This window comes from Poecilia reticulata, chromosome 6, assembly GCF_904066995.2.
Source record: "Poecilia reticulata chromosome 6, P_reticulata-male-v2, whole genome shotgun sequence".
In the NCBI taxonomy this organism is placed as follows: domain Eukaryota; kingdom Metazoa; phylum Chordata; class Actinopteri; order Cyprinodontiformes; family Poeciliidae; genus Poecilia; species Poecilia reticulata.
This window is the reverse complement of record NC_088835.1, coordinates 6736452-6755006: the sequence shown is the minus strand read 5'-3', so window position 1 is coordinate 6755006 and position 18555 is coordinate 6736452. Positions and strand designations below refer to the sequence as shown.

General features: G+C 40.4%; 1 protein-coding gene across 19 annotated transcripts in view; it reads right to left on the bottom strand.

Moving 5' to 3' along the window:
- Nucleotides 1–369: 369 nt before the first annotated feature.
- Nucleotides 370–18555, bottom strand: part of ppip5k1b (diphosphoinositol pentakisphosphate kinase 1b) — a 57642-nt gene continuing 39456 nt past the window's right edge. For 7 of the 19 annotated variants that reach the window (XM_008410720.3, XM_008410723.3, XM_081607757.1 and 4 more), the window contains 6 exons: nucleotides 16504–16653; nucleotides 13500–13562; nucleotides 9677–9832; nucleotides 5254–5391; nucleotides 3870–3983; nucleotides 370–2865 (listed from right to left, as the gene is read on the bottom strand). In XM_008410720.3, coding sequence (XP_008408942.1) covers nucleotides 2768–2865; nucleotides 3870–3983; nucleotides 5254–5391; nucleotides 9677–9832; nucleotides 13500–13562; nucleotides 16504–16653 — 719 coding nt within the window. In that variant the 3' untranslated portion in view covers nucleotides 370–2767. The other 12 variants (XM_081607760.1, XM_081607769.1, XM_008410732.3 and 9 more) reach the window with 8 other exon arrangements.

The following is an 18555-nucleotide window of genomic DNA, read 5'->3' as shown; positions in this document are numbered from 1 at the left end:
GATATAGTTGGTAAAGAAAGACAAACAAAAGGGAGACAAGTGGGAGTGAAACTAGGAGAAGTATTGAAGCCAGAAATGGTTGACGGCAGAGAGTAAGGTGAACCAAAACAAGGGATGGATGATGGAGAGAAAAGGGTAAAAAGGAGGAATATAATCTGAGGTGAAGCAAACACAGGAGGGGAAGATTGAAGTAAAACTGAAACAAGAATATTGCAGGAATGGGGGATGAAGGATGGAGAAAAGGAGCTGTAACTGTTTGTGGAGGAGCAATAAAAGGTTGTCGTGTCTGGACTCTGGCCCATTAATCACAATGTGAAAAGTCCAGAATGTAACAGGGTCGTTAACATTTGGCAGGACACAAACAGCAGGTTCAATTTGACATCATTTTTTATTCTAACATCAACACTTTTCATCTGTCCAGCATCACCAGCCTGACCTCAACACTTTAACAGACGTTTACAGCTCCACTCTGCTTCTCTGAAGCAAATCAAACACATAATCTCTTTGGCTGATATTAAACAATTGAGTAAACAATTCAGCTATAAAGCCCACGTTTGGGCAAAAACAAGCACATCTAACAAGTCATTAAAAAGAAACAAAAAACAATGTGACGCTACAGCAGATTTGTCAAAGTTTTGGGGGTCATTTCATTTTCAGCTTAAACAGAGACAGATCTTATAACTTAAAGCGTTTCTACTGCGTGTGTTTCTGTCTAAGCTTTAACAGGCTGAAGCAGAGCTCTCCGAGAAAAAGGGAGGGACATTAAAGTGTAAAGTAAGGAGACTTTGGTCAGAGTAAAACAGATAAATTCAGATGCTTTAAATTCATCTTAAATTAAACTTTGGATTGGATGGTTTTGGAGCAAAGTATATTAGCGTCTCTAACTTTAGGCTACATGTTCTCCCTCCTCCATGTGCAAGTCTGACACATTTTCCTATAATAAACAGAAAATAAGATGCACTGAATAAGATGGATTTAGCCAGTTTATTGGACATGGCCCTTCTGTTAGGCACAGCAGTTTATAGTACTAGTGATTGTACAAAATATAATACACTTAACTGTTCTGCTCTTTGAAGAGTAAGGCCATAAAAAGTTAATATCAGCTGGTTATCAGAGATGCTACTGATAGCTTTGCTAACTCCTAAACAGAGTTCCCGTGGCGTAAAATAAAAGGGATGGGTGGTTCTTCAACTCTGGAAATATCTTCATTTCCAAAATAACCAAATTTATTGTTATCATACGGAAGAGGATTAGGGCCACCGAAAAAAGAAAAAAAGAATTCTGACTTTAAAGTCAGAATTCTGACATTAAAGTCAGAAATCTGAGATTAAAGTCAGAATTCAGAGATTAAAGACAGAATTCTGAGATTAAAGACAGAATTCTGACTTTAAAGACAGAATTCTTGTTTTTTTTTCTCTCGGTGGCCCTAATCCTCTTCTGTATTATCGTGAGGAAAAAGCAGCCATCTTTCTTTACCCAGCTAAGCGCTACGCTACGTCATATAACAGGAGAAAACTTGTCCGTTTAACGACTAATGAGAAGCCAGAGAAAGTGAGCGAAGGCCACAGGAGACCTCATTATAGTTTAATAGCTGATAGCTGTGCAGAACATAAAGCATAATTCATGATTTCCTCGTTAATCGTGACACAGTAGAACAATATGAAGTACCTTCCAAAGCTTGAAGCCCTCAGCTCACTGACCCTTATGTCAGCATAACGCCGACAAAACTTATTTGGATCAGTTCTTTACCTGAGCGCAGTTAGAAATGAGCTCCAAAAATAATTTACATTATTAAAACGTGACTTTGATTGGGCAGGACAGCAGATCGAGGCAGCATACAGCAAGCGAACTAATCCTAATTCTGATGTCAGATTAGCCCTAATCTAGTGGTTTCTTCAATTCCAACACTGCATTGTTTTCTGATTACCTGACGTGATTTTATATATAAAAAAAGAGGCACATTTCCAATGTGTTTGCTTCTAATAAACGGCACATACACACAAGTGAATAACACAATCAGAGTGGTGTGAATATTACAGAGGAAATCTGTGTCTGAAAAAAGAACAAAATAACGTTAAAAATCTAAACCTACACTTTTTTGGTCAATATGAAGAAACTACTAATCCCACAGAGGACAAAAATACAATTTATCACTGTGATCTGACGTCATGAGTTCACACAATAACCTCTGATTGGCTTTCAATTTGAAATCTCATCATTTGGACCTTCGTTAAAAAGAACAAATAAATAAAAACGAAGCCATGATTGGAAGGACAGAGGTCTAAAACTCCAGTAGCAAACAGGCTTTTTCTAGTTCAGGCATAAACTGATGGAGGTGTAAGATGCCAGTCTGGGGAAATCCACACAGCAGGAGGTTCCTTCCACAGTCGGCTTCTGGGGTAAATGTTAATGACGGCACAATCAGCAGAAAAAAAAAATGTTTAAAGCTTTTTAGCTCGACATATTTGGTAAATTTGGAATAAAAAAAAAAAGTAAGCAGGCACTTGATGCGACGGCACTGAAAAACGTATGAAAGGCACATGTGTGTGTGAAAGCTGGTGTGAGATGCTCAGAGCGTTCCTCAGTGGAAATGTGTCACCAAACCGAAGGACGGTTCAGAGAACAACGGCTCCAGTCCGTGTCAAAGTCTGAGTGCGTTCTGGAGCAGGGCTGGGAACAGAGCTGCTTCTGAGAGAAAACTCTGACACGTCCTTCGCACAGCCTGCTCAGCGGCGCCGAGGTTCTCTGGTCGCTCAGAGAGGCAGAGCTACTCGCTGAAGCTGAAGTTGAGGCCGAGGCCAGAGCTGTCGGTGGTTGGGGACGAAGGGCCCGCACTGGACACGGCGCTGGACGGGATGCTGCCGACTGCTCAGGAAAACAAAAAAAAAAAAAAAAAAAAAGGAAGATGAAAGCCACAACATGTACAGAAATGTGCATAAAATATTTAAAAAGAAAAACAAAAACGGGTATCTGATCTAATGTGGTGATTTTATGCAACAACCAACCGATAAACACACCATCAAGTTTTAGAAATTATCTTCACCAGGTTCTAAAATGATTTGGTTCTAATGTCAAATGTGGTTAAAAATGTTACTCACTGTCATTATTTAGGCCCGGGAACAAAAGGAGAGAGAGAAAAAAAAAAGACTTTTCTGAAAGATACGAGCAGAGACTGATAGGAGAAGAAGTGAGTAAGCAGAAAAGTCTTATAGCTTTGTACTATACTACACTATATAAATCAACAGGTACTATACAAATCAACAGTGTGGCATCAAAACCAACAGGAAGCATGCGGAGGCTTCATAGGAGAAGAAAAGAAAAACAAATCGAGTCACAGCTAAGAGGGATGAACTGGGTTGTTGAAACTGTTCTGTTGTTTCTACCAAGTGCTATTTAGCAGCAACGTTCCTGCTGATTTTGCTTCAGAGAGGAGAGTTTGTGTCTCAGATATTTATGTTTGCTGTTTGTACACTCAAACAGCTGGTAACTATAGAAAAAGACTGAAACGCCAATTATTTTTCTGCCTCTATTTTGGCGCCCCTTTTAGCACGGCACCCACACGCCTAGTGCTGTGCTAACCCTTTGCGCCGCTGGTCTTCATGATGCTGTTTTTAACATTTAGGAGACCTCTGGATGGAGTTTGCGACACTTGATTTGTTGACTTTATGTTTTTTAACCAAACAAAAAAAGAAATAAATAAAAAATCAAATTTCCTTGCACTTTATGATCATGTCCGACTTTGTGTTGCGTATTTACTTTAGAGTGGAGCTTCTCTAAAAACTCCACCTGGCAGATACCCATCACCAGGGATGCGAAAGGAGTCAACTTCTTGTGTGACATTATAAAAACCACCATGCTGTTAGACTTACGCCACAGAGGCTGACCCGGCGGACGGAGCGACGCCTCCGATCCGGAGGAGGACAGAGGCTGCTGAGGGCTGTAGAGAGACGTCTGACTTTGAGAGTCAAACAAACCAGAAAGTGCTGCAGAAGAAACAGAAACATCAGGCTCAAGTTCTGCTTTTCCCTGGACGTAAACTCAAATCCGACCGCATTACGGCAAACTGTAGTCAGAGTGGAGAGACGTGGATCGAATGAGACTCCATAACAAGTAAAGCCGTTTACTGAGGATAAAGCTGGAGCTGAAACAAAAGTTTGGCACATTTACTACACAGCCTATGTTTGTGCACTTTATATTGAGTTTGAAATAAATTTAAATATCATGAAGCTTTGTAAATGTACTTTATTTTTAAAAGCCAACAGCTCTTGTCTGAACTGTGCGCTGAGTGAAGTAAAACCAGAGAGGACAGTCTGAAGTAGAGGGACAGAAAAGGAGGAAGGAACCAAGGAGGTTAAAGTTGAATGTGTTTTTAGTTCAAGCCTCTGAAAAAACGACCCCAATTGTTAACGCATGTTGCATTTGAACGACATCAACGTAGATAATTAGCAGTTTGGTCTTCATGCGTAACGTTTCAGGCATGTTTTGAAGACTAGCTGATCATATTTAAACATCGGCGTCGTGTCAAAGCCCCACAATCCACCACGGTTTAAAAACATCCATACAGGAACAGACCCGTCACAGTGGAACACTTTACTGGACGATAAATTATTCCAGTAATTTGAAAACGTTTTGAGAGAATTTTTAAGTAACATATTTAAAATGGCACAATAATTCAAGTTTACCACCTCAAAGACTAATAAACTGTAATTCTGTAAAGAAGACTTTACATTGGCGGCGGAATAGTTCAAGTAACACACACAAAAAAATCCCAACAAAAAACAGGAAATAAAATGGAAATTAAAATAAAAACACACAATCAAAACCTTAAATAAATAAAATGGAATAGAGTCTCTAAACAAATTATTTCTTCAAAAAATATTAAACGTCAGAATGGAAATCATCGGGTGAATTTTACTTTATCCCGATTAATTGATTTATTGCTTTTTTGTAACGAGGTTTACATTGGCTCAAAACAAACAAAAAAAAGCTATTTTTACTTATTATTTTCCTCATCATATCAAACATAAACTAAACTTTATTAAATCATTTCGCTAAGAAAAATAAAACAAAGTTACCTGCTATGAACAATCATCATCATAATCAAGTCCAGACAACAGCAGCTCAATCACATAATTATAAAATGTTTATGTTTTTGACGCCTTTTCTAAAGTCAGACATATTATAAAGTTGTATAAGTGCTGAATTTTCTCCAAACATCAACATCAGTGAGTGTTGAGCTCCCATAAGACCCACCTTTCATGGCTTTGGCCTGGGCCTCCCCGCTGCTCTCACACACTTTGCTGAGGAACTCCTCCACCTGCTTCAGAGAGAGAGAGTTGTGCAGCGTCTCCAGCGGGTAGATAGAGGGCACCATAGAGCAGCCTTCGAATCCTGCGGTTTAAAGAGGAGAGAGACAGAAAGAGAGAGACGCTTTACTGTACCAGATCACTGGGTGTTGGGAGAGGAGAGGGGAAAATAACCAACTCTGAGCTTATTGGTTCTTCCTCAGGCAGCTGCTAGATCACTCCATGCCAAACCAAAAACAAAACAACCGAGCTACAGCGAGACGAGACGAGACGAGACGAGTTGAGACGAGAAAAGACGAGACGAGACGAGAAAAGACGAGACGAGAAAAGACGAGACGGCCTTTTTGGGTCGGTTAGATGTGGCAGCACAACAACATGAGTCTCAGTTAATCAGAGCCACGTTATAAAAACACCCGTGAGTTTTCTCACCGGTTAATCGGCGAACGTCAAGGGGAACGTTGAGTCGTGTGTACGCAGGAACGTGTTGCGTACTCCGTAACCATGGCAACACAATGATTACAGTACATGACACGGGAGTTTGAAGGTACTTTGAAAGTGAAGATATGGCATTAGTAACACCCGTCACCTTCCTAAAATAATGGCTTAAATAATCGTCTTTTGGCAATTAAGAGGTGGTGATTTTTATTGCAAAAATAATTTTTGGCAAAAAAAAAAAAACAAAACAAAAACTTATTTTATGAAGGCGACTATGATTTTTTTTTTTTAAACCTTAAAGTTGTAGTCACGGTTATGAACAACAGACCTTTTGAATTTGAAGGAAGAGAAATAGGAAATGTCAGAGTTTAAAATGTACTTAAAAAGTTGGATTTATTTAGGATTTAAAGGAACCGAGAAGTGAGGAAGTAGCGATCATCCAGTGGAGAGTTTAACTATTTTACAGTGAATCCTGCACCTTGTCGGTTGAACACAAGTTAATTGTAAAATAAAAACAAACGCTGGTTAGGACTTGACTGAAACTACAACGAAAAATTAAATGTAGTCATGACTTCCAGTAAAACCAGCAAGTCTGTCCCAGACAGGAGGAGCTTCCTCTTTATACCCACCTTTAAAAAGAACCAACATCACAGGTACAAAATGCCCAACCCAAGAAAACAGGAAGAGAAAAAAGAATGAAATGTGACCCTGCTGTAACCCAACACAGCATCCAGGCACTAAGACGGAGCGCTTCCACCTCTGAACCTCTGGAGCAGGATCAGTAAACCTGGTTAAATTTACCGATTCTCGGGGGGAATCACGCCTCAACTGGCAGCCTTTTAGCAAAATACAAACAAAAAAAGCATCACTTCTCAAAGGCTTTAGGTCAATCTGACAGGTTTTACCCCATTTCATTTCCAAAAACAAAAGCACCCAGGTTCTTCAAATTCACTCTTAATTTTTAAGCATTTCCATGAATCATGCCAATAAAAATAAATCCTAAAAATGTTTCGGTCTCACATCTCGCATATTAAGTCATTTTGGTTCTGCTCTCCATGTGGGTCAGCTGACCCAGATTATCCGAACCCTGACCAAAACCAAAGGATTGTGCTTCACTTCCTGATGGTAGCTCTTCACTATAGAAGCCTGTCCTAGGCCTGGGCAATAAATCGATTTAAGTGATTAATCGGATTTTCTGTTTTTGAAGATTTCATTTTTTGGAAAAATGTAGACATTTTTTCCATCCCACCAATCCACTTGTTGGGTTTCCAGAGTGACGTTAACCCACCCGAGAACCGCCATCTTGTTTGACAAGCTTCTATTTTGACTCAGAAGAAATTACTGAAATAAAAGTCATTTGTAATTTTTTAAAGAAAAATGAGGGTAAAGAATAAATTTAAATTGAATTTGGTAATAATAAAAATAAATCAGATATTTTTAAGTCATATTGCCCAGTCCTCACAGGTACTTAGCAAGCCAGTGGATCTCTTTTCTTTATCACCGATATCTGATACAGTTCAGAGTTCATTCAGGGACAGACTCCTGCATCTTAGGGGCACAAAGAAGCCGTTATAGCAGATCCTTCCTCCACAAGCTCTATAACCTTATATTCCAGTATTTTCTGTGAATAGTCTATTTTTTTAATGTAGAAACATACATGCGCAAGTGTGGGTATTTATCGTATCGTTTATCGTGATAAATGTTGATTTATCACCGTCATGATAAATTCCATTAATGCCGTTTAAAATAATCCCAAAACTGTTTTGTCAGGATTCATAGTTTTACTATTTTCTCCACTGTTTAATAAAAGCATCATTAAATACCAATAAATTTGTAAATACAGTTACTGTGTTCAGTTTAATGATAGAAATCACACATCTTTATGTAGCTAGAGTCCTAAAGAAGTGTATAACAAATACGAATGTTTTTCAATACATTATTTATGTTTGTGAGGCTTTAATTGCTGTGAGAGTCAGTCATAAAATGACCTTAAAACATGTAAGAAGTAGGTTTTATCAATATTACAAAAGTATCGTAAAATATCGCGATAAAACTTTAACTCCATATCGCCCAGCCTTAACATGCACATTTTTAAATCAACCTACTCAGTTGCACATTTCTTTGAATCCAAATTATGTTGTTTTTACTATTATTATGCACAGGCTCTTATCCCTACTTTGTTTTTCATATTTTTACCTTTTTGTGAATCTGAATGCTTTGGCCTGCCTGCCACTTTGCTGCTGTCACACTGAGGGGAAATAAGAGTCATTTCTGTTCTACTCTAGTATCTAATAAAGAAGGTCAATAATTTTCTTCCACTGACACAATACAGTAAGACCAGCTGCATAAAAGATTCACACAGAAGCACCAGATAAAGAGCAGAAAATGACAGAAGCTGATGATCCACTCCAACGTGGGCCACCTGGCCGTGAAGTCTCCTGGGAGAGCGGCGGTGTACCGACACCGAGCCGCGCTCTTGCTCTTTAAAAGGCCTAATTGGTGCCATTAATACCAGACGATGCTCTCTGAAAACACATCGGTGCTGAAGAAAAAATGTCTCTTCTCACATCCACTCCCACAAGCCTGAAACTAAACCAAGAGGGGGCCTGATTCTCCTTTTAGTATCATTATCTTTAGATCATTGTCTTTATGATAAAAGTGATGCTTAACATCTCTGCTACCTGAAAACTAATATCCATATTATGAGTTTATTTAAAATTTTTGCTTATGTTTTTTTAATCCAGACGTTAAGATAATAGATAATACATCACATTCACGTATATCCTAAACTGTGTAATTAAAATGTTATCTTACTTTTGCTGCTCTGGGAAGAGTACAAAAAAAGGACATGTCATCTATTTCTGTGTAGAATTGATTTTCATGGTATTTTTACAGAAGGTTTTGACATTGTGAATCTCTGATATGGATAATGTGAATCGATACTTTTATTTCCATTCAGTTTTAATCATATTTATCACGGCTGTGACTAACGACTATTTTATTAATCGATTTTTTTCCTGTTGATTAATCATACAACAAAAGTGGCGCATTCTGCAGATATTTAATTTAACCACTTAAGATTTTCTTATACAATATTAGAAATGCATCAAAAGATGGGAAAAAAAATTTAATTATTTTTTAAAATACAAACATTTTATTGCCTAAAATGCAAGAACATAGCATTCCTTTAATAAACGCTCGGTCATTTGTAGCAAAGGACGCATCTGCAGCTAAAATATATCTAAAAGCTCAATCTTTTCTGCTGGACTTAATGCTGTGTGGGGCTGATCTGTTGATTATTCTGTCGATTAATCGATTAATAACTGGATAGCAAAAGATGCTAAGATATCTTATAGGATTTGAACCTGGTAAAACTATGTCACCTGACGAGTTTAGCAAAGAACATACTTACAGACATAGAAGGATGTTTTCATTTTAAATGCAAAAATGTAGAAGCTTTTCTTAGTTTTTACCTAAATACAGGTCTGAGTGTTTTTTTCTTTCAAATGGCCTTTTTTTTTTAAGTTAACGATTAATTGATTACTAAATTAGTTGACGATTATTTCAATCACAGATTAATCGCAATTAATAGTTTCAGACCCACTTATTAATTAAATTTTCTACTCTGTAAATGATTCTAAATTTTGTCAGCTAAATACAGAGAGGAAGACGATGCTGTCTTCCTCGGTCAGCATGCAAGCGTTTTTAACACTGTAGTCATGAAACAGACCCACCACTAGAAAAACCAGAGACAACAACAGGCAGGAAACCAAGCCACGACAACCAACGCAGGAGGCTTCAGCTGATGCAAAGCTCAGAGGGCATCGACGGCAGCCATCTTTCGCCTATACCGGTCCGAAGGCGCAAGACGGGCGTGGGGGGGGAAGGGTTGGGGGGAAGGGTGGGGGGAAAGCGCGCGGGCTACAGGGGCTGACCGTGGAGACAGTCGGAGAGCTCTAGGCCGCACGTCAGCTGGGTCCTGAGGAGGTGCAGGTGGTAGGGGCAGTGGTGCAGGTGATAGGAGAAGGACCTGTCCAAGGCGACAGAGTCAAACCCTTGCAGCGCCAGCTCAGCGAGTTCATCTGAGGGCTCTGAGGGAGGAGAGGCAGAGGACAGAGAGAGGAGGAAGATGACAGCACAGCGGAGCAGCAGGAGGAACATGAGGAGAGGCGGGAGCTAAGGAGCTTAAAACTACGGCATCTTTAGACTGGACGACCCGAGACACCACTTCTCTTTTCTCGAAGGTCTTAAGTGTGTCGACTGACAGAAACACCCTGATTCTGGTTTTGTTTTGTTGTCACGCTTCCATTTTTCAGATTAAACAACTAATTTCAGACCAAGATAACAGCAAAACAGGGCCACTCCAGGTGTCAGGGACCGGTGACCTGCAACATTTCAATGCGTCTCTACTTCAACACACCTGAGTCAAATAATGAGGTCATTGACAGGAGCCTCGAGAATCTGACTACACTTAGGAGGTGATTCAGATACTTGATGAAGTGTGTTGGACCAGAGAGGCATCTAAGAGTTGCAGGACACTAGCCCTCAAGTACTGGGATTGCCCACTCCTGTTCTAGAGGGATTTTGGTCTGCTCTTTCTTGAAGAACTATTGTTTACCATCATACCCACAACATTCCAATCGAGTTGCAGTCTGGACTTGAATCGGCCAGTTCAAGGCAGACAAATGTGACCCATACACGGCTTTTTCCACCGAAATCTGAACAGCCCAATTCCAATCGTTTCACTCCCCAAAAATCCGATCTGTGCCACTTCCGCACATGGAACTAAAAATCTTGCATGGCAGTAATTTATTCCCATTCACTTCGATACCCTTAAATAAAATCCAGCAGATCCAATAGCAGGTTTGAGACAAAACCTGCAATTGGACCTACCGAGACGAGGTCACACCTGTAGACCGACAAGCTGAGCAAGCAGAGGCCCGTGGTAACTCTGGGGGAGCTGCAGACATCCACAGCTCAGAGTCAGAGAATCTGTCCAACAGGACAACTATTAGTCATTAAAGTCCCAACTCTGGCTTTTCAGGAAGAGTGGCAAGAAGTCGTTGATTGGGGGGGGGGAACACAAACAAGAAGCCCTGTTTAAAGTTGGCCACAAGCTGTACTGGAAACACACCGAACATGTTTAACAAAAAATAAATAAAGTTTGAACTTTTGGGTCTACACGCAAAGCTAAACTCAGAACAATCTTAAAAAAAAAAAAAAAAAAGTTTAGCTTTAGAAGGGCTGGACGTCAATCTACTAACAAATGTGAACACAGAACCAGAGCCACAACGGTTCAGATTAAAGCATATTCTAACGTTAGACTGGCCCAGTCAAAGTCCAGATGAGAGCCAACAGAAAAGAGAGATGTGATTTTTTACACTTTCCCACTCTCTAGATGTGCAGGGCTAGCAAAGACACACCACCAAAACATCTGCCGCTGTCACCGCTTTCAAATATTTATCAGGTCATTATATTTTAGGTTACCTGCATTTCGAAAATATATTGGAACAGGTGATCTGAATCTCATCTGTATCCATCAAAATATTCAGTTTTACAGCTCACATTTAAAGATGTACATTACCACCATTATTTGTGTAGTTTCAGTGTTTCTCTATAAAACGTAAAGATACAGATCTGAAAGAAAAGATCATGTGTTTGGAAACAATCTGTCTGATAAAACCATTTACTGAATTATCAGGAAAATACAAGGAAGGTGCCAAGAACAGGCAACATTCGACTTCTTTGTTTGTATAAGACGCATAAAAATATACAATCAAGAAAAGTGTTCACGTACGAGTTCTGTTGATTCAGTTCCAAGTCGTTCATCCATTTTCATCCGTTCTTTGAATGAATTGCAAATTCGATACAAGGTCACAGCTACTGACGCAAGCAGCACATCCAAGTGTTTTTAATGATGTTGAGATTTTGAGGCTGTCCTGATCGATAGACACCCGTTCAACCATCCGTCTGCCGGGAACAAAGGCTTTGTGCTACAATAATATTAGTAAAGTTTAGTAAAGTCAAGCAGCAACAAGCCAATAAGAACAGCTTCCTTGTTGTGGGTGTCAAATCTAAGATGTGCTTTCTGACTCATAAGTAGCACAAAAGGCAAAAAAGCATCATTTTGGGGGGTGGGTCACATCTTTTTAAATGTGTTTTTAAAGTAAAAAATGTGGGCAAAAAAGAGAAAGAATTAAAAAAAAATAAGACTCTTTATACTCCATCAGTTACTTTGGATAACATTTGAACAAACTGGTCATATTTCTTCAAGTTTTTGACATTTGGTGAATTTATTTTTGTCTCCCTTATTCTCAACAGATTACAATTAAGATAAAAAATAATAATATATAAGCATCTGATAATTAAGTAATCCTTCTGGTCTAAGAGTCAAAGTCTACCTAAAATGCAAGGCCAGGTTTTCTTCCAACAACAAATGACAGAAAATCTTTCTGTAAACTGCACAAAACAAGCAACACAAGTCCCACTTTGCACACTGGGAACCGGTGCAAACACCATGAGGTTCACGCCTTTCAGACCCCAATGTACCACAACTATAGTGAACATAGTAAATATCAGTTTAAATTTAACACTAAAGAGGCATAAAGCAACTGTCAACATGCCAGAATGTGTAAAAACCCACCAGACACCCACAAACCAGAGGCCTAACTCGTAATCAGTTTAGTTGGGAAATTAGATAAATTAATGACAAAATTTAACATGCTCCAAAATTTTAACACAATTGATCACACTTATTTTATGTACAGACGTCTTGAGCCAGAACCTTTGTGTCTGCGTGTTTCTGGTACGACACAAGCGACATGCGCAACAGCGATGGACGACGAAGCTGCTTCTCTTTTCCCGGTGGGAGTTCATTTGTTCATGAGTTAGCCTATCAACTGTGCTTAAGAACTGACTACTAAAATATCACAATAGTGACTCTAATAACTTCTCATAGTCTTATCTTACACTGTGCAGAAGCTTCATTCACCTGAAAACACAGGATATTTTATACTGGAGATGAAACTGACAGCATGACCAACTTTCTGATTAACCATCTGGACACTTGGGGACAATAAAAATAAAAATTTAGTTTCTAGATAGTCTGTTGACTTTTAAATATGTAAAAACACAAAATGAGAGAGTGATGTCACGTTAAAAATAAAACCGAATTCAGCAGAATGCACACCTTTGAACCCGATATACACGCCCTATTCAGAACTGCACTAAATCAGCTGAAGTCCTCCAAAGATGTGACAGGGATTCTCCACAACATCTCCTTTATGTTCTCATTTTTACACCACAACCCACATCAATACACAGAGAAACAGAAGACCACAGCCTTTGGAAAGTACAAATGACTCAAAAAGGAACAAAAGGCTTTGAGTGAGTATAAGTTATGTGCACACAGATCGTCTACACGTGGAAATATATCCGAGGAAGAAGATATATTCCATAAAGAGAACAATTTGTGAGGAAACGGCAGAATCAGGGAGGTAAATTAACCTTGAACAGGCAGAGCAGGTGGTGTTAGCAGTGCAGGCTGAAAACAACACAAGGCTCATCAAACACCGAGGCTGTGCGGTGAAACAGAAACTCTGATGGAAAAATAAATGAAAACGTTCATTCGATGTCATTGACTCAGTCAAATCTCCACATCCCCAAAGGTGGTTTTTCTTTTTTTTACCCCCCCACAAAAGGGTCATGCAAGATGAACTAGAGAATTGTCGAAGTATACTTGAAGAAAAGCGGACATACCATTGGTCGGATGCCTGGCAAACGACACAGAAAACCTCTTTACTGCAGGCATAGAGAGCAGTTCTGAGGAGATAAGAGAGGTAACTGGGATTACTGGAGGTGCTGGTATCTGTGCCAGTCTGTCGGCCTGCGTGCTCTTCAAAGAAATGAAAAAAATAAAATAAAAAAAGAGAGGAGGAAACACATAAATAGGGCAGAGTTGGCTTTCTGATTCATACACATTTTGCCAACAACGCTGAGGGAAAATGAAGAGAAGAGTGAAAAGTATATAAAAAAAAAAAGGTTGAAAATTTGATCTGAATTTGATCTTTTAGTCAAACGAAAAGATGCATAACTTGTAATAATCTGTCAATACATAAAATGTCAATAAAATACACTAAGACATGCTGACGTAATCCAGAGCAAAGACAAAATTGTCAATTTGTTACAGGTGTCTCTACCTGCTGGGTATAAACAAAACACCAGGAAGTAAAAACATGTAAAAAAAATCTCTCAACACACTCTGAACCACATTGAGTTTCTCAGTCCACATTGAAACATTCTGAAGTTTTACAGAGGAAAATAACTTATTTTCTGTCCATGTGCAATTGCGCTGCACTGGTTACAGTTTGGGAGCACACATTTTATTCCAACGGTGCAAAATCTATAGGTAAATAAAAGTAAAATATTGAAATATAACATGGTGACATATGTTATATAGTTTTAGACAAATTAAAAGAGTATCTGAGGGACTGATCTGCTTTCTCCAATGTTGAAAAAAAATCTATAGTAACATATGCAACCATAAAGTCTAAAACATAAAATTAAATAAAAATAATAATAAAGATTTTCCCAAGAGCCAGCTCTCCGGGTCAGGGGGGTCGTCCTGCCTCAAGTGGAGGAGTTCAAGTTTCTGGGGATCTTGTTCACGAATGAGGGAAGAAGGGAGCGGGAGATCGACAGGCGGATTGGGGCAGCGTCTGCCGTGAAGCGGGCGTTGTACCGGTCCGTCGTGGTGAAAAGAGAGCTGAGCCAAAAAGCGAAGCTCTTGATTCACCGGTCGATCTACGTTCCCACCCTCATCTATGGTCATGAGCTTTGGGTCATGACTGAAAGAACGAGATCCCAGATACAAGCGGCCGAAATGGGTTTCCCCCGCAGGGTGAAACCCATTTCCCCCGCAGGGTGAAACCCCCGCAGGGTGAAACCCATTTCTGGGACTCGGTCCCAGATGACCGAGTCATCAGTCATCTGGGACCGAGTCATCGGTCATCTGGGAGTCCCTCCCAGCTCGGTCATCTGGGAGGGACTCAGAGTAGAGTCGCTGCTCCTCCACGTCGAGAGGAGCCAGTTGAGGTGGCTCGGGCATCTGGTCAGGATGCCTCCTGGACGCCTCCCTGTGAGGTGTTCCGGGCATGTCCCACCGGAAGGAGGCCTCGGGGAAGACCCAGGACACGCTGGCGGGACTATGTCTCTCGCCTGGGAACGCCTTATGATTCCCCCGGAGGAGCTGGAAGAAGTGGCTGGGGAGAGGGAAGTCTGGGCCTCCCTTCTGAAGCTGCTGCCCTCGCGACCCGACCCCAGATAAGCGGAAGAAAATGGATGGATAAAGATTTTAAAAACAATTGCAGAAGCGCCTCAGCCAGAAATGTCACTTCCCATTTTACTGACGGTCTGAATTGAAGCATCTCTCCTGTTACATTAAAGTGCTGGCCTTGTTCGGCTCTTCCCGCTTTTTCAGAACCCTCTGCTGTTCCTCTGCATTTGACACCAGAACACGCCGACCTTCGACACGGAGGGGTTAAAGGTTCAGCACTTTGGTTTTCAGGTCCTAAAGGAGATTTTCTGCTTCTTCTTCTTCAGACTCTTTTATAAACATGGAGTTCCCCAAGATCCTACGCTAGGACCGATATACATATATGTATTTTAGTTATTTACAAGTTTCTCTCGAGGTTTAAATTTAACCTACTCTCCAGGTCTGTCAGAGTAAAACCCAGATTACCTGTAACTTCCTACAACTTGATGAGAATGTAAGCCCTTTAGCGCCCCTCGGACAGGTTTTCAGGAGTTTGGTTTGGTGTCTTAATTCCAGTGAAGAGAAGTCTTCAAGATTTAAAGTTTTAGCCGACTTCAGCAATTTAAATAAAGACAAAATGAACATTTTCGAATGAGTTTGATCACATGGGTCTGTTTTTTCTTTCTCTTACTGAGCTGCACAACAACTGCCTGGGGATAATAAGTATGATTGCTTGAATGAAACGTTGATTGGTTCATATACTCACCCTTAGTCATTCTTACTGTTGGTGCTGTGAAGTTTCAGTATCAGAGCAACACCACTAGGTGGAAAAATTCCTGCTGTGCACAATTTAATCCCAACTCAAATAACTTACCATTTATGGTGTGATTATGCTGTGCGGCGTAAATGTAGGCGATCGTTAAGAAATCTTGGTGAGTGCAAAGAGAGTTGCTGCTTTTTACCAGTAGCAGCGTGAGGAAATTTTTTTTAAATCAGATTGGATTATTTCCAGTTGAATTACTGGCCCTTGTAGTGAGGATTACCACAAAATGTGAGTAGAAGAAAAAAAGGAAAACAGCAGCCAGGATTTGGGCTTCCAGCCTCCAAAGCTACTTTAGGACAGATTATTAAATTCCACAAATGAGGAGACAGCGCCACGGCATGCAGCAAAAAAAAAAAAAATCAAACCTTTTTAATCCCCAAGCAGGCAGAGGTGTGATGGTGACAGTTAGTGCCTAAAGCGTTGAACACTCCCAACATGCGCCTGCATGCAAAACATTTACCACACAGCCAGTCACTCTGCGATCAGATCAGTGTCGCCAAAACTTTAGAGGAGAGACGGGATGTTTTGAAATTTCATGGGAAAGGAGGGAAATAGAACAGGAAAGAACTGCCAATTGTTCCAAGACGAGACCAGCAGAAGCAAAAAAAAAAAAAAAGAATAATAATAAAAAAGGTGAAGGGCGGAGATGTGGACACCCGACCCCACAGACACCGCTGTGAACGTACCGAACATGCCAATCTTGCACGGCAGACTGCCGGGGGACAGAGGCGGTTTTCGGTGGTGGTGGTGCTGGGTGCGGACGTAATCCCGCAAGTTGGGGGCGCTAGAGGACACCCCAAGGGCTGAGGCACTGAAGAGGCCAGAGCAGAGCGAGCCTGTGTGAGGACGAGTCAGGGGGAGGAGGAGGGAAGGGGTGGTGAAGGGTGGATGGGTGGGTGGGAGTGGAAGTATGACCGGTGAGTCGTTTTATTTACACACCATGCAGGTATTTTTCCAAACAAAGAGTCAGGTTTCTTGTTTTTATTAAATGTGTTTACATTGAATTAGGGCTGGACAATATGGCTGAAGACTGTTCCATGGTGTAAGTGTTTCATATCAGCTCATGTCCATAGTTTATATCCGACATGGTGCCAAACTGCTGGCCTGACCTTTCATGACCTTTTCTGGTTTATCCACAGTTTTCATTACACACCAGTTGTTGATTTTTAAGCTACTCAGTAGGCTGTTGCTAGGTAACCACAGAGTGAGTGAGGTAGTTCAAGCCACCAAACCTAGCTTAGAGGATGAGTGGCTAAAGCCTTTCCTCTGCCTAGATCTCCCAGAATGCCATACGGTTCTCTGGATTGGAGATACTCGTCATCTTCCTAAAATAACGGACTAATTAACTTTTTGCCAAAAATGACTGTTTTTGTCTCTTCTGACAGACCTTTATTTCGAGAAGGTGGCCATACTGAACCCTTAATATTAAATCAGAAGTATTGATATTGCTAATTGTCCAGCCCTGCAATGCAGACGGTTACCCGAGTGAAGTTGCCCCCCACCTTCTTCAGATCAGAAGATCTTTTGACCTTTAACAAAGGTTTAAAGGTCAAAAGGTAACCTAGCCCCAACCCTACATACTTTTACAAAATCAAATTGACCTTTAAAGTTTCATTCATATCTTCAAAGCCAAAGTAGCACAAACAACAATTTTTGCTGCACAAACGTAGTTGAGTTGATTGACACCAATTTTGTCTGATTTGAAGATGATGTGTGTGGGTGTGTGTGTGGGGGGTGCAGGTTGACCTTTCATGACCTCTGGAGACATTTCTTAATATCTTTAACATGACAGCGGCACAAACGAATATTTCTGCTGCACAAACGCAGCACAAATCATTTTTGAGATCATTTTTGTCTGATTTGAAGAAGGTGGGGGAGAAACTTCACTCAGGTCAGACGGTTCTGTGCAAAACTATTCACAGCTCCTAAAGTTATAAACACAAACCTTGATGTGATTTTATCACACAAACACAAAGTTACGTTAAGTTTTTCTTTTTAGTTTAAAACTAAAAATCTTTAAAGTGTGGTGTCCATGTGTTTGTATTGAGCTCTTGTTTAAGGTGAACCTTGGATTAGCTTTGATTGCACTGTGCTTAGCTTTATTCATCTTTCCCACATCATCATACTGCCACTACCATGTCAGACCATTGGGATGGTGCTTTTATGGTTCAGGTGCAGCGTTTTGTGGCACATGAAGCATTTTGCACCCGAGCCAAAATGCTTCACTTCAATCTCATCAACTTCTTCCACATATTTGCTGCATCCCTTACATACTTTGCTCCAAAATCCTCCTGTGATGAAATAGAGGTAACCTCTCATCCAGACATTTCTCTAACAATGCCGTGTGAGTTATTTTGGTCACATCCCATGGAGTCAACTTCATTAAAATTGTCTGAATAGCCAGTCAGCGGCGCAATGTAGGTGCTGGAAAGATGAAATCTGAGGTCACCTGTGTTTAATTTTTGGTTTCCATTTATAATATCAATGACTTCCTTCACTCACATACTGCAGTAATAGCAGAAAGCTGCTGGGATGCTTTTCTTTAGCAGGGACTTGACTGATGAAGATGAATGGATTGACTTTGGAAAGCTCAATACAAACATGCGCCACATTTTTTTTTTTTTTTTTAGATTTTTATTACTAAAAGGTTTTGTAAACAATGCACCATTTTCCATCCACTGATTGTCTACAGCACTTATCCGTGCGGGACAGTGAGGGGCCATGGATGGGTCGCCAGT